The 11,911-nt window shown below is 42.0% G+C and overlaps 1 protein-coding gene across 1 annotated transcript in view; it reads left to right on the top strand.

Annotated features, from left to right (window-relative positions):
* LOC138268169 (lysophosphatidic acid receptor 6-like) overlaps positions 1-11,046 on the top strand; it is a 65,499-nt gene extending 54,453 nt beyond the window's left edge. The window contains exon 4 of the mRNA XM_069217587.1: positions 1,786-11,046. Within this exon, the coding sequence (XP_069073688.1) occupies positions 1,823-2,737 (915 nt within the window). The 5' untranslated portion in view covers positions 1,786-1,822 and the 3' untranslated portion in view covers positions 2,738-11,046. The remainder of the gene's footprint in view (positions 1-1,785) is intronic.
* Positions 11,047-11,911: the final 865 nt, after the last annotated feature.

Consider the following 11,911-nt stretch of genomic DNA (forward strand, 5'->3'; position numbering starts at 1 on the left):
TTCTACATTGGTACACGTTTCTCAGGATATGCACCAACAGAGAACAAGCAACAAGAAACAATTTACTACAGAATACATATGAGGATTCTCTCATGGTAGCATTACATTGGATGTGCAGACATTCTCACAGTTGGTTCGACAGTCCAAAGGAAACATTGTATGCCCATAGCCTGGGACAGTTGACACATCCTTGGTACATAGCAAAAAGGTCCCTGTGAACATTTTCAGTTTATTAGTGTGAGTCTTACAATTCTTTATGTGAAACAAAAGAAAACAACATCAATGACACATGATCTTGGTGACACTGGCACAAGATGGAGTACATTGTATGCACAACTCAAGTTAGCATAAGCCCAAATTGCTATGCATTTAAAGTGAAAGGAGGTCAGCTCCCACACAACCAAATGCCATTGTTAGGTCTGTGCTAGCCAAGACCTTTTGATTTTACAAAACGTATTGTATAATATACTTATATGGGCTTTCCGTCACACCTTTTCATCCACCAGTCTGTTATGGTGTCATTCCCATTTTTCTTCCGTACACTACAGCATACAGAATGGGGCTGAGGGACATCCCACTTAGTTCAATTGGCTGATTTCACTGTGAGTGACAGCAGTCCTCCCCTTCACAAGGATCACACCCACATACAAATTAGTTACAGGTACTACTGTGGAAAGGTGTGGTTTTTGAGACAAGAAATAGTTTTACTTTTAGCTACTGTTATTTTTTTTTAGATTGATGAAGGCTCAGCAGGTTCCCCAACCATTAAATTATGTAAGAATATGACAAAACAAGCATTGACAAAGTCAAAAGGCTTGTGGCCAATACCAGACGTATCTGCTCTGCCACTGATTGTTTAACTTGTCCGAGTCATTTCAGAAGGCGGCCAACAACAGTCAAGTTAGCCTTGGTCTTGGTGGCGGATAAACAATTCAGCCCAAATGGCTAGTTCAGGTGCCCTCTGACCGGGAAGACAAGCAATCCCAGTCAGGTTTTGGTGCAACTTGACTACCGATGCACAGTGAGCAGGGAACCCACATCTGAGCAAACCTACACCAATTAATGTCACACAAAATGGTAAATAAGTAATGAATTTCATTAGTCTGAAAAACAGCCTAATACCATTTGTGCATTCAATGGCATCTTTTTTTTCAGCTGGTCTGTGCCAAAATCATTTTTTTAGCTGGTCTTTGCCAAAGAGACAAATCTTTCTGTCAATTGTAATTCTGCCATTGGCAGATGTACTGCATCAATTTGGAATCAGTAGATTTTATATTAGGCAACTCTCCAAAACACTCCCTGATTTGTGTTTTTAGGGTCTGGCTTCAGACAGTTTTAGCTGTTTGCAAGACCCTAATGTTGGAGCTACCCACACAACAACACAAGATACTATAAAACATACATTATCCAGAAAAAAAGCTTTGGACGCACCTCCCCTGCACACTTGCGCGCACACACACACACACACACACACACATATAATTGTCAAAACGTCATTCACACTCATCGATGTTAACTGCTATCCCAGCATCCAATACATCTTTCCACATCAAAATCTAAAGTATATTTGAAAACAAATGTCATTTTTTGAAATGGAACGAAAAGTGAAATATTTTCTTCTTAAAGTCGAATATTCAATAATAAAAAAATAAGAAAAAATTGAAAACTCATATCATTGCAACTGCCATGGTGTCTATGCTTCTTCAGATGAAATCGTAGTAACAATAAGGTGCCTTATTACTAGGCAACTGCTGTACCAACTGATATGCCTTTTCTATTTTTCAGGGCAATTTAGATTTTCGCCTATTTCCTGGCACCTGAGATGACAACCAATACCACCGAACATGACCACACATTCATCTTCATTGGATTTTATACTATGATCTTCTGCCTTGGCTTGATACTCAACATCATGGCGCTATGCATCTTCTTCTGGGGCACCAGGATACATTCCTTGACCACCATATACATGAAGAACTTGGCTTTCTCTGATCTCCTGCTCATTTTCTCCCTCCCAGTGCGGATTCATTATTACAGCACCAACTCTGAACTTCCACGGTGGATATGTGAAATGATGGGGATACTTTTGTTGGTGAACATGTACGGCAGTATATTTTTTTTGACCTGTATTAGCTGGGACAGATGTATGGCTGTCTGTTTCCCCATTAACTCTCGAATAAAGACCCTAAGGAAGGGGGCCAAATGCATTTGTCTTGGTGTCTGGACTTTGACAATTGGGGCCAGCATTCCAGCATACTTCCTTGCGACCGTAAGCATTGACACGAAAAAAAATTATTGTTTTGATAACCGACCTTTGCATGTTACCCACTATGGTTCTGTCTCTTCATCTTTGACAGTTGGCTTTGTCATCCCACTTACCATTATGGCAATTTGTTCTTGGGCAATCGTACGTGCCATTAGGAAGAGTGTGGTTGCCCAAATGGAACTTGTCGACAGCAAAAAAATTCGAAACATGATTGTGACCAACTTGACCATTTTCTTGCTGTGCTTCCTGCCCTACCACACTGTGCTGCTACTCTACTTGATTGAGAAGGAGCCGAGTAAGCTGGATTTTGCTTATAGATGCACAATGTTGGTTGCCTGCTTCAACACTATTCTGGACCCCCTAGCCTATTACTTTGCTACAGAGACATTCCAGAAGACAGTGGTCATTGACAACCTTCGCAATGTCTTTATCTTCAACAGCAATAATGCAGATGCCCCAAATCGTTCTTAAATAATATTTGATGCCTAGTACCGGGTACAACCAATGATTGGGAGAGAGGATCCTCATCTCTATAAGGTCTTGCCCAGAGACATTAAGAGGGACAGGATGCAGGAAAGCTACTAAAATCTGTGAAAGATTCATTTAAAGTTCACTAATCATAGCTGAAGAATGGAACATAGGTGAAAAGAAAGAAATGCGGGAATTATCGTATTCAAAGAGGGACGAAACATCCCTTTTCCCACCACCCATACATAAGAAGGATGGGAGATATTGACTAGCTCCAGATGGATGGCCAGAAGGCAATAGATAGTCCCTTAGTGGGAGAGCTGAAGAAAGCCCTTAGAGAAAGGAAGACATACTTTTCCATAGAAAGAGAAAGTAGGGGCTCAGAAGAAGAGAGAATTGAGAATTTCCTCAGGGAGATAAAAGGACATATTTATTTTGACATGTTACATAACATGGATTCAAATTGCAAGGCGTGTTAAGGATGTTTATAAAGGTTCAAATCTTAATGAAAGGACAGGAGAAGTCTATGCCAGTAAGATTGCTATTTTGGCAATATCATTATATATAAAAATAGAATTTGCCTCATGAAGTGCATTAAATACTCAAATTCGCCTTTTTAAGAAATTGAAATTTTAATTGGGATGGATGACTACCCACCTCCAGGAATAATCCCAACTCTTGTCGGGGTTGATCCTCGAAGTGACTAAATTAACCTGAGTTAACCCCCTGGTAGCTATGCAATGTGTAAAGTATCTATGTAGAATCAAAACATTCAAGATCCCAACCCAAATTAGAAAAATAGGGTAAAATGTATTAAATAAACTATCACCAAAATGACAAACATCTAAAAAGAGGAACCAGTGATACAAATGTTTTAATTTTCAAGTAGAAATAGAACCTAAAAACTAGGTGCAATTTGAGGATGACCATTAAGGAACGTGGGTGAATATACTAACCAGGTTCGTCTTGGTCAAAGATTTTACCTATTGATTTAGGGTCTCATTTACAGTTTGGCAGAGGGGTTACTCGTCACAAATGTGACGGATATCCTGTCTGCCTTATTACAAGTTCCATAGGTTATAAAGGAATTGTAATATGGTGAACAGGATAGTCGTCATATTTATGATGGAGTAACCCCCTCCACCAAACTCTAAGCCATGCCCTTAGTCTTAAAAGTCTCAATCCACCACACAAGTACATTTCTAAAGCCCCCCTGGAGCCCAGGGGAAAAACTTAGAGACTCACAGGTTGTCACGCAGAGGCCAAAAAAAGAGGTCCAGTCCTGGTTCAGTTGCCACTCGTCACCTATGTACGTCCAGGAAAACACCTCATACAGCTTAATGTCTCCTTGTAGCCACATATGAATTCAGCCAACTGACCCTTTGAGTTCACATCTTTGTCCTGGATAAAAGAACAGGTCCAGTCCTTCAAGGGTCCGCTCAGGTTACAAACAGCAGGTCCAGTCCTTTTCTGACCTTCCAGAAAGTATTCTTAAGTGGGTGCTTGGTGGTGCCGCATTTATAGCTGTCACCTGTTAGAGTGATGAGGTGACTCCTAGGCACACTTTACCCACTGAGGTAGAATTTCCTGGGACAACTATACCTCCTTTCAGTTTTTCCTGTTTGCCTAACTGCAAACAGGCCCAAAATGAAATGTGTTAGGTTATTTTCAAGATAGCAAAAGTATTTTGCTACACTAAACTTGGTCTCTGAGGGCTGGATGTGCGCATGGGGAGTGTACTATAGTAATCTTAGTGTCCTCCTACATCTAGCACTAAAATCCAGGTTGGGTAAGGTGTTGTACCCTCAACAAACCTAAAGACAGAAGTCTGTTGAGGCAAAAGCAAAGTCGTTCTGGGTCTTAGGTTCTCATTAACCTAATGAGACTACTGGATTTGGGCTGCAGAATCACCTGTACTGTGAGGGACTGAGTCTAATCCTGTACTACGTGACACCTGTCGGCCTAATCCGAGTTTTGTTCCAGGTAACTAGCAGTGCTTCATCTCCACCCAAGAGCAGGGAAGATTGGGCAACCGAGCGCATGACATAAACTACTCCTCAAGGGAACCGTGGTCACTCAGATCTCATCCGTTTCCCTCAGTTACATTAGTGTCACATATGCAAGGACAATCAGAGACAGAGCATAGTTCAATAAGGTTTTATTGAAGTAACTGCATCTTAGATACTAAAGTATGAATTGCAATAACTAGGACGATGAAGCACAACAGAATTAAAATTGTGCCTAGGAGAGTAAAACACAAGAATAACGCTACCATATTGTCACTAGTGTTTTTAAGGATAGATCCTACCTAAGCTATGTTAGAGCACAGCATGTTAAGCTCTTGTTCTGCCCTTCAGGTTTCCCTGGGAAGACATCATCCCTCATACCTGAGCAAGAGGCCTGTAGTCTACATAAGCAGCTGCAGCGAAGCACTCAGCAATCAGCATACAGTCGTGGTCACCTGGCTGGAATCTCCCTCTAACGTATATGGGTCAAAGTAGTGTTTTTATAATAAAACAGCTGATGTTCCAAGAAAGGATCCCCACGTAAGAGTGTGTATGTTTCTGTGAACATTGGAGACAAAGCGTACCACTTTTGCAGGCAACCTATCTCATTGCAGCCTTGAGAAAGCACAGAGTGAAAGAAATGTCTGGCTTAAGAACGCAGTGCTGGTCTAGTCGAAGAACAGCTAGATAGAGAGAAATAAAACAAGACCGCAAATGTGACTATTGTTAAAATGATATAACAAAGCTGAATAAAATATATCTAGGTTAAAGTGCACAGCGGCAGGCCTAGTATGCTAAAATAACGTGTCTAATACTATAGCTAAAATGGCTAGACAACACTTCATCAACCAAACAATGGATACACATTTGTCTTGGCATCCTGTTCTTTCTCTTTCAAGTGTAACCCAAGTGTTATATGTTAACCCAGAGACGTAGGCTCTCCTTACGAGTTTGGGGGGTGGAAACTCCCACAGTTAGGTCACCGCCAGTGCGATGACCTTACCGTGGCCCCTATTAGGAGTTTCACGCTGGCCCAACGGGAAACAGCCCACAACATTGACACCAGCTTGTAATCGAGCCAGCTGCAATGTTGCGGTGCGTAGAGTGCAACAGCACCTGTTGCGCTTTTCACTGTCTGCTAGGCAGACAGTGAAAAGCACGACAGGGCTGTCCATAGGGGCCCCTGCACTGCCCATGCCAAGTGCATGGGCAGTGCAGGAGCCCATGGGCCCCCCTGCACACTATGTCCACCAGCTTTTATATGGCAGTGCAACTGCCATGTAAAAGCTGGTGGAGGGGAGGGGGTCGTAATCCCTAGGGCAATGCTGCACTGCCCTGGCGGATTAGGACTGCCAGCACCACCAGTCCCTCCAGAGGGAAACTGGTGGCGCTGGCGGTGCGACCATGACCGAATCACCACAGTCATAATGTGGCAGTCTGACTGCCGCCAAAGCAGTCGAACCACCGCTTTGGCGACAGTAAGACCGCCATTGCGAGTCTGACGGTCCTAGGGCGGCCAGACTCGTAATGAGGGCCATAGTCTGTTGCGATAAAACCAGAGTCCTTCAGCAACCTCACTGGGGATCCCCAACAATGGTCTTGGAATCCTATTCTCTCCCTTTCAAGTGCCTCCCAAGTAGTATTGTGGGTCAACAGACATCTCAAGCAGGATTTGACACTGTGCTATCAAAAGGAGGCCCACAGCCCCCTCCCCAACATATTTTGTTAGACACATAGGAGCTATCTATGCCCAGTTAGGTCACCCTATTTTTACACACCTATTCATGAATAATAACCAGCTGAGAGAAGATGGAGAACTAATGCAAATCAGCCTACCAGACCTCTAGGAGTACAAAAGGTAACTTTCTAAAAGTTACACTTCCTTAATATTTATTAAAACTCCAACCTCCCCATTGAAATGGATTTGTGCTATTAAAAAGTGTTGCTTCATTATTTGTGTAGCTGGCTCCATTCCTGAGATGCACTATTAGAGTTTTAATCTGCATCCTGGTTTTCTACATAGGACAGCTAGGTCTGCCACAGTGAAAATGACTTTTTGGGCCTTGTCACTGTAGGCACTTTTAAACACCATGCACCCTACTTTGTGGACTACAACATTTGCATTGGGATGACCTATTAATATTTAAAAGGGAGGTTCTCTCCTGTCAAAAAGTGCCATTTGACAGGTCGGTGACAGGTTTAAAACTGTAGCAGTCAGGTTACAATAGTAGGCCTGAAGCCATGTTTGGTCTGCCGCTGTAGTGGAAGGCATAATAGGTGCTGCAGTCCATTAGTGGCATTAAAGCTCCAAGACGTGGGTACACTTTGGGCCATATATCAGGGATTTATAGGTAAGGTTAACTATAGGGAAGGTAAATTCGGAATATGTCCATTAGACCATATTTAAAGTGGGAGCACAGGCACTTTACTGCTGGTTACGGGTGAAGTGTTCTAAAGCCAGTAAAAATATAAGATCCAGCAAAAGGCAAGAACTCCAGGGTGACCATGCAGAAATGCGGATTTCCTACAACCTTGTTATACAATATATATTCAATTTATGTATGTAAATTCTTGATATAGTCCAACATAATGTCTTACTATTAAGGATTCATTTATGAGTTGCTAGTATTTTTTTGCCTTTTGTTTGATCTGTTGATAGACTTTAAAAGGTCTCCTTTGGCAGAGGCATTACACATCCATGCATTAGTTCCATCAGTAAAGATAAAACCTTTGATAAAGATGATGACACTACCTTGTTACAAGACAGGTCTTTCACAGGCATTCATTTAAAAAATGGGACATAGTCATTATCTCCACGCAGGTCTATATACTGGCACTACAACATGTCATTCTCCCCACATAGCTGCTTGCTGGTTTACCCCTTAATTTAGGGAGCAGCCAGGCTGTAGCAGGAGAATGGCAGTGTGGTGGTTAATGTGAGCAGTACAGCAAAAGCACTGCCATGCTGATGTCCCTCTTCCACCTCACAGCCCGGCCGTGCAGGGATACCTGGTAGAACCTGAAGCTTATAAACAATGGCAGTAGGCCTACTGCACCTGGAGATCTGGAGAATCCCAGAGATATACCCTTCACGGATATACAAGGAGAAACCAAGAGGTGTGAGGCTAACCTACGGCTTACTGCTGTGCACCGGGTTGTGGGGATGAAAGGAGGATGCTCATGTTCCCTTCACTCTGGAGTTCCTGAGGTTTTCCTTTACCTTCAGAGCCATACATGGCAGGCTGGGAGGGGACTCTTTGAGCTCAAAGAATAAAACACTGGCCTACAGCTAGCTCAAAACTGCCAGGCTCTTTTGCCACCTTGTTGCCATCTGGACTCACCATCTAGCCATGTCACGATCAGACAGCATGTACTACTACACCTCTTTGAAATGGATGGTGCTTGATGGGTCCAGCAAACATCAGAGGTGGAGATTTTGACAACTGGCTGGCTAATTCCCACATCCATGAATCCACCCCTGGCCTTGCAATTTGCAACCTGGGAGAAAAGGGTGGAACCTTGGAGTTTTGAACTCCTGCTAAGGTTTAAATGAGAGCCTAAATTCCTACGATTCCAAACATACAGGCAGCAAGATTGATTGAATTCAAAACTGCATCAACAGGTTTAAAGGATGCTGATGGAATGTGGGAATTGATTTTATAAGTAGATCGTTACTGGGGTGTTTTCAAAGCCAACAATTAGTACAGTTCACACTTCCCCCTTTTTTTCTACTGCTTGCAAAATGATGATAATAGTTCTTACAGTGAACTACACTTTTACGCATCATGCTTAGTCCACCTCACGCCCCACTTTTAAAACATACATCCAAAGGCATATTCTCCTTTGCAATTGGACAATGGAATTTATAATCCTGTACTAGACTCCATTATCAATAGTACAACATACAGCATTTCCAGACATATACATTTTTAAGAGTGTCAAGAAGATGTCCCATAGTGTCTTTTCACACTGGTCAGTAATCATATGCACACAAAACGACCACTAATATATGATCACCGTGCACAAAACGTGCTCCAATGAGGCAAAGGAGTGTGTTCCTTCACAGCAGGTTTTTTTTTACCAGTGATTCAATGTTCAATGAGTCTCGACAGATAAAATTGGGCCCATAGTTATGAAAGTTAGTGCCACCTTAGCATTATTTTTTTTTGTGCTAAAGCAGTTTTAATTTACCTCCATATTTATATTTTGACGCTAGACCTGTCTAGCGTCAAAATTTAGGAGTTAGCTTCATTTTCTGGAAGTGCCATCCCACCTTGCGTCACATTGCGACAATTATATGCAAGGTAGGCGTCCGATTCCCAAAAATTATGCTAGCGCGATATTTACCACCCTACGCTAAAATGATGTGTACCTAGGAGGTGGAGTCACAAAATGATGCTAAGGCCGATCAGTGTACCTAGGAGGTGGAGTCACAAAATGATGCTAAGGCCGATTAGCGTCAACATTTAACACCTGGTCAGACCAGGCATTAAAAGGATGTTTGGGACTTTTTCAAAGGAAAACACCATGGTGTCCACCATGGTGTCACTATTTTGGGCACATAGATGCCCACCCCAACCCCCAGCATCACCACCACCCACACCAAAGGGACACTACGAGTAGAGGGAGCCCATCCCAAGTGTAAGTATATGTGGTTACCTGTTGTGTGCCACTGGGGGCCACTTACATGGGGCCCCATGGTTGGCACTGGTTCTGTTGGGGTTGCCCTGGGGACACTGGTCCCTTGTGGTGGGCATTGTAGTGTTGGTAATGTCTCCGGTCCATACTTGGACAGGTGACATTTTCTCCCTCCTTGTGCGACCAAGAAATGACGATAGGCTGACTAATGGCAGAATCATTATTGGCCCACTAGTACTATTTCTCCGAATGCCATCCAGCATTGGCTAGTGTCATTTTCAATGACGCTAACCCATTCCTTAGCGCCATTGTGCATCTTTTTTAAAAATATGGTGCACGGATGATGCTAAGGAATGGCGTTAGCTTGCGTTAATATTTTTGACGCACAACTGCACTAGCGCATTTGTGCGTCTTTTTCCTTAACTATGGGTCTTGGTGCCCTAATTAAAAAAAAAAAAAAGTTAATTTCCCAATGTGGTGATACAATATCTCAAACCTAAAAGCTTATTTCCCTTTTGAGATGCACCTTAAAATGTGTTTGCACTATCAACAGGAATTACCAGTGGCCTTCATTCAAACTGGCCTGAAGACATAACGTGAATCTGTTTGGGTAAGGACAGGCTTATCACTGAGGCAGAGCACAGGGGTAATAGGAGTAAAGCTACACATTCTCTCTGCAGTTCTGTATTTGTCCTTGTAGGTGGCTGGGTTAGCACCACAAAGAGAAGGATTCTGAGTGTTACTTCCTTCCCGAAACATTTCATGAAGATTTATAAAAGAGGCAAGAGTTTGTTTTGCTTTTTTGCCAAGGTAATTTTTTTATACATTTTTGGGCATGTATCTGTGTGAGACAATGTTTTTATTACATACACGGTTATGCACCATAAAACACATCAATGCAATGTACAATATTATGCTCTGGTGTCAAATTTGTTTTCATGATGTAAGTGGTGGTTTTAGAGCATGAGGATGTCACCTTCATTTATTGTTCCATATTCTACAAGGAATATGTATCCTTGAGTGCAGAAGTGGCCACGGTCCTACTGTACGTACGAGGGTGCACTTTAATAGCAAAATAAGGCTTTATGTAGTAGCATAGCTTTTTGATACGTCTGCTGGCACGATGTAAGATGCGACTCAAGTACATGAAGATGGCACTGATTCTTTTTCTTCCTTTTCTGGACACAAATGGCATCTGGCTACTTACGTTTTTTGGATAACGCCAAGTAGAAATGTAAGGGAGGATTGTAATACTTGTTTTATATAGTATTTCTTGATTTTCAAGTAATTGGTCACTTGTCACCCGTTGGTCCTGATGAGGCCTGCAGTTCTAGAAAGGCGGAAACGCGTCGACCTACTATTGTTTTGGAGGAGCCAACAGAAGATGATCTTTCATAATTTGTCATGCTGGGGAAGTGCGTAATTTGGCACAAAGAGATGCTAATTGTTTATTAACCTTGCTACCTCTAGATGAATTATTGACTTTTTGAAGGATATCTGTAAGCACCATTTATGATTTTCAAAAGTTGTGGTTGGGTTAGTCAAGAAATGAACACAGAATGTATATATGTTCTTTGTGAGCAAATGTTAATTTGTTTGCAAACATTTATTATGTTCACTTTTGAGTGTGCACATGTATTTGCACATTTTTCTACTACTAAAACACCCTTGAATGCATTACAAGAAAAATAAATGCACAAAGAGTTTCAGTACAAGGATATGTGTTATTTGAAGTTACTATAACTTATTTGGTTTGACACTATTTTTTGTGGCTGGCAAACAAATGGCTGTTGTTTTCCATATAAATGAATGGTATATATTGGTTTCTGTGTTCCCCATTTTCTTATGGATGGTTTAAATGAGAGCCTAAAATCTTCTTCAGAACTAGACCATCCAGGACAGCAATGTAAACAGTGGCCTGTTAGTGGAAGGGAACATTGTATGAATCTAGAGAGTGGGCTTTTGCATTACCCTGCTTAGGCAGCTGGTGTTTCCCTCCCAAAACCATAGAGATTCACAAGTAATAGTTAGAGTTGTCTCAAGTAAAGTAACTATAACTCACGGCCTCGCCATGCACTGCTATTTGCCCCACAAATTACAGCACTCATGACATCTTTGATAACATCATTGATAATATCAATATAATATTTGCAGCAAAAATTGTTGACGGGGGCACGAGTTATAGGTACCTTAGGGCACAAGTTATAGTTACTCGAGATAACTCTAACTCTTGAAATTCTATGGTTTTGTATGTTTAAAATGGGAGCCTAACTATAACAGCCATGTAAAGTTTGGTTTTTCAGTGAACATATATATATATATATATATTACGTAGAGGCAGTCGCCAGTAGGTAGTGAGTTAGGGCCTAGCGCCACATTAACGTAATTGTTTTTGATGGCAATGTGGCCCAACAAAGCCGAAATCCCCACGCCTTATTTACAGGGTGGTGCAATGCATGCATTGCCCCACCCTGTAACCCTTAGCGCTACATTATGCCTGCGCCAGGCATAATGTATGCAAAGGCGGCATTCC

Source organism: Pleurodeles waltl, chromosome 12 (genome assembly GCF_031143425.1).
Source record: "Pleurodeles waltl isolate 20211129_DDA chromosome 12, aPleWal1.hap1.20221129, whole genome shotgun sequence".
In the NCBI taxonomy this organism is placed as follows: Eukaryota; Metazoa; Chordata; class Amphibia; order Caudata; family Salamandridae; genus Pleurodeles; species Pleurodeles waltl.